At 39.8% G+C, this 3927-nt stretch overlaps 1 protein-coding gene across 1 annotated transcript in view; it reads left to right on the forward strand.

Moving 5' to 3' along the window:
* Positions 1–3140, forward strand: part of LOC137974999 (trace amine-associated receptor 9-like) — an 11037-nt gene extending 7897 nt beyond the window's left edge. The window contains exon 2 of the mRNA XM_068822029.1: positions 473–3140. Within this exon, the coding sequence (XP_068678130.1) occupies positions 585–1514 (930 nt within the window). The 5' untranslated portion in view covers positions 473–584 and the 3' untranslated portion in view covers positions 1515–3140. The remainder of the gene's footprint in view (positions 1–472) is intronic.
* Positions 3141–3927: the final 787 nt, after the last annotated feature.

The raw sequence follows: 3927 nt of genomic DNA on the forward strand, positions 1-3927 counted from the left end.
TTAATTAGTAATTCTATTGAGAATTCTTATTTGATTGTCGTTAATATCTACTTCATAATGCACAGTTGCTTTAATTCAGGTGAAATTAAACTATCATTCCCTACTTAGTGTACCTTCCGGCCGTATTGCTGGTAACCAGGTTCGTTAAAGTAAATTAAGAACACTTTTTACATGGAAGAAGGAAATGTAGAAGCCAGTTTTGTTTTCCTTTATTAGTGCAGGTGGGGGTTAAGGTTTATAATTAGTAAAATAAAGCAGCTGAAAGTCCTTCATGTTAAATTTATTATTGTTGTTCTTTTCCCCCCATAGCACTAGGAGATATTAAGCCAGAAGAAATTATAATTCTATACCGCCAGAGTTGTAATGTACATGGAAACTGTGCATAAAATCACGGGGAAATAAATTTTGTTCGATGCATTCTCTTAAGTTAAAGACACCAGCAGCTAATCTGTTTTTTGTTTTTTTTTTCTAGATTAGGGAAAGTCATGAAATTTACAAAATGAATTATTAAAGAAGGAAAATTGAGATTGTTTATTTAAGCCTGCGTCAATATACACTTGTCTTCATTCGCAAATGGACCACCAATGGCGCAAGTAAACTACTCTTCTACATCTAGTGGTGAAAATGATGCAACTTTGGCGGATTTGACTTGTTTACGAAAATTTTCCGATGGAACAATAAGCAAAGAGCTGACCTGTCTTTTAGCATTGAACATTGCATTCTGTGTAACTGCAATTTTTGGAAATTCGCTGATCCTCCTCGCTCTTCAAAAAGAGACTTCGCTTCACGCGCCCTCCAAACTCTTGTTCCGTACCTTGGCGACAACTGATCTTTGCGTCGGATTATTTGTACACCCTCTTTCTGCGGCCACGTGGATTTCAGAATTGCAAAAGGATTTTGAAGTTTGTCGATATACCAGCATTGCACGTTTCTTGACATCGTACATCTTGTGTTCCGTGTCCTTGCTGACAACCACTGCGATAAGTGTGGATAGACTTCTAGCTCTTTCGTTGAGGCTCAGATACAGACAATTTGTGACTCTGAACCGCACTTACATGGTTGTAACAATCTTTTGGGTGTTTTCCATCGTTGGTACAGTTGCTTCGTTTCTTAAAGGCGCCCTTAGCATAGTCAGTAATATAATTATATCCGTTTGTTTACTAACGTCACTTTCCTCCTACTTAAAAATTTTCTTTGCCCTGCGCTTCAAGAAAACTGAAGTTAATAAAACAAGACGAAGCGAAAGAGTTCCATGGAACATAGTGCTATACAGAAAGACAGTATACGGTGCGTTGTTAGTGCAGTTGGCTCTAGTTGTGTGTTATCTGCCTTATGGTATCGCACAGGTTGTGTTCACTGCTAAGAAGGATCTAACAAGTTTCACTGTCCTTGTTTGGGGACTGACAGGGACTTTAGTTTACTTCAACTCCTCATTAAACCCGATTCTTTACTGCTGGAAGATAAGAGAAGTGAAACAAGCAGTAAAGGAAACTGTTCGACGCATTTGCACATGACGCGATTCCATGATCTGTTAAGAAATTCGATTTATGTCATAGGCAGGGCCGTAGCCAGAAAAAAGTTATGACTGAGGCAATGTCCATCGTTAAATATTCTTCGTAGGTATTTTAGGTGTTTATGACGAGTACATCTTGAGGACAACACTGGAATTACGCCTTATTTTAACGAATCACGAAAAAATGACCGAGGCAAGTGCCTCGGTCTGCCTGATACTGGCTACGGCCCTGATAGATACTGAGATTTATCCACGAAAATCGTAGTGAATAAAATTCGTACTGATTCTTAATGTAGCCAATCAGGAACTCAAATGAGAAAATTTCACTGTGAAGAAATATCGTTCGTCCAACCGGCAACGCGAACGACGAAATTTCAATAGTGATGAATGAACATATCGAATGGACTGAATGGAACGTCATCCGACAGCCGTTGTACAAAAACCGCGCGCTTTGAAAAATGGCTGAAGGAAGGTTTGCTTCTGTTTGATCAGTTGAGGAATTTATTTTAGAAAAAGAAACCAAAAATGCCGCTCAATAATCTGAACGAGATGTAAGATTGCTTGAAAGACTTTTGAAAACAAAGGCCGGAGATAGGACAGTGGAGTGATTCCAGCGGTTGAGCGGAATGAATACTGAATATATCGACCAAAATGAATTTATCATCTCCGTCCGCACTGAAGATGGCAATGAATAAGAGGCGGGTTTCCTTCGAAGTTTAGTGGAAATCTTGGAACGACAACTGAAGGAAAATGGCTATTCCGCAAGCGTAACAAACGACTTGGTATTTGAGAAAACCAGGAGTAGTTTTTTTTAGTCCAAACAAAAACGGCTAAAGAAGCAAGGAAAGGTCAATAAACCCAGAGCATAGGTAGCTTTGACAAGCGACGAATTAAAAATATAGTACGAGAAAAGTTTGCTCCGAGGCACTCTGGCTAAACAACACTCTTCACTTTGGACTACTTTGGAATATTTGAAGCACAGCAAGTAATCTAAAATTTAGTAAATAAGTTGTCGGTTAGGAGATTTTTAACCCTTTTTTATTGAATTCATTGCCCCGCTCCATTTGTGCGAAATAAAGTTGTCTATGAAACACTTCCACGAAAAAAAATCTCAGTACCTATAAAATAAACACATTACAGCATGGGAAATGCTTTGAACGATTTTTATTCACTCTTTGTCTCGTATCAGAAAACTCAACTCGTGAATAAAAAGCGTACGCGAGTATTTTTCATGACGTAATCTTTCTGTAAGCTTTCTCGGCACGCGGTCGTATCTTAAATGAGATGTTAGTATCCTCTCTTATGACTTATTGCATTAGAAAAAGTATATACAGGCTTTAAACGTGGTGATAACCATCGCATGGAAACAATTGGAATAAACGAGACGAATTATCATCTTAGAAGGAAAAGGGAAACAACTGATTACCTTCTGTATTCATGTTGTTAATACTTAGTTTTTTAGCGCACATTTATCACAACATATTTGTACTTACCAATAAGTCAGAATTAATAAAGTTACTTGTTAATTGACCTAACGTCAAACCAAGTGAGTGGATATCCTTAACGTAGAGGTTGCTATAATTTGTGTTCCCCTAGAACACGTTTCTGCGCTTGAGAGGAAAGCCCCTACACTATGATGGTGCAAGGCAAGATTGCGAGAAAATTGTCTTGCAGACCGATTTGAAGTAGTCAGTATCCTGGTCGTTGATCCAAAACTGGTCCGTGAATAAATGGCATTGTGACGACAGCAGTCTTCGGGCTCAACACTCAAGCTTTAGGGGAGGCTTGTCACAAAAACGCCGCAAAACTCGCTAAGAAACGTCCTACAACTCCCAGAACTATACAGTAAACCGAGGGTGACAGGAGTTCCATTTTCTAAGGTCCTAAGAGGACTGTACTAGTTTTGTCTTGCCCCTGCTCCACGGCGTTACAAAATACAAACAGTCGGCCAACAATTTGGTTCACCTAGTTCAGTCACAATTACCAGTTATTTTGAGGAATGTACCAATAGACAACAATTCGTTGACAAAGAAAACCTGTATTATGCGTATTAGAACAGACCAACGAGGCAAAGTTACCAGAAGAGGTGATATGGATACCTTAAGTTCAGAATCCAACCAATTCAAAGGAGTAGACCTATGCCATGCGACACGAAATACTTACGGATCGACGTCTCCGTGGCACATCGTGCGAGACGGTGCAAGATTAGACGATTCGAGCAAAGGAAAAAGTTGCCACACCATACTATCAGGGCATTATAGGTCCAATGAACAGAGGGGCACTATTCTGGCAACGGAGAGAAGAGGCACTGTGGTTAGGGCGCTTTCCTTGGAAGCCGGAGATCCCGGGTTCAAGACCCGTTCTGATCACTCATTGAATTTGATCCTGGTTGTCCCTGGTTCAACTTCCCAGCT

The sequence above is a fragment of the Montipora foliosa genome, chromosome 11 (genome assembly GCF_036669935.1).
Source record: "Montipora foliosa isolate CH-2021 chromosome 11, ASM3666993v2, whole genome shotgun sequence".
NCBI lineage: Eukaryota > Metazoa > Cnidaria > Anthozoa > Scleractinia > Acroporidae > Montipora > Montipora foliosa.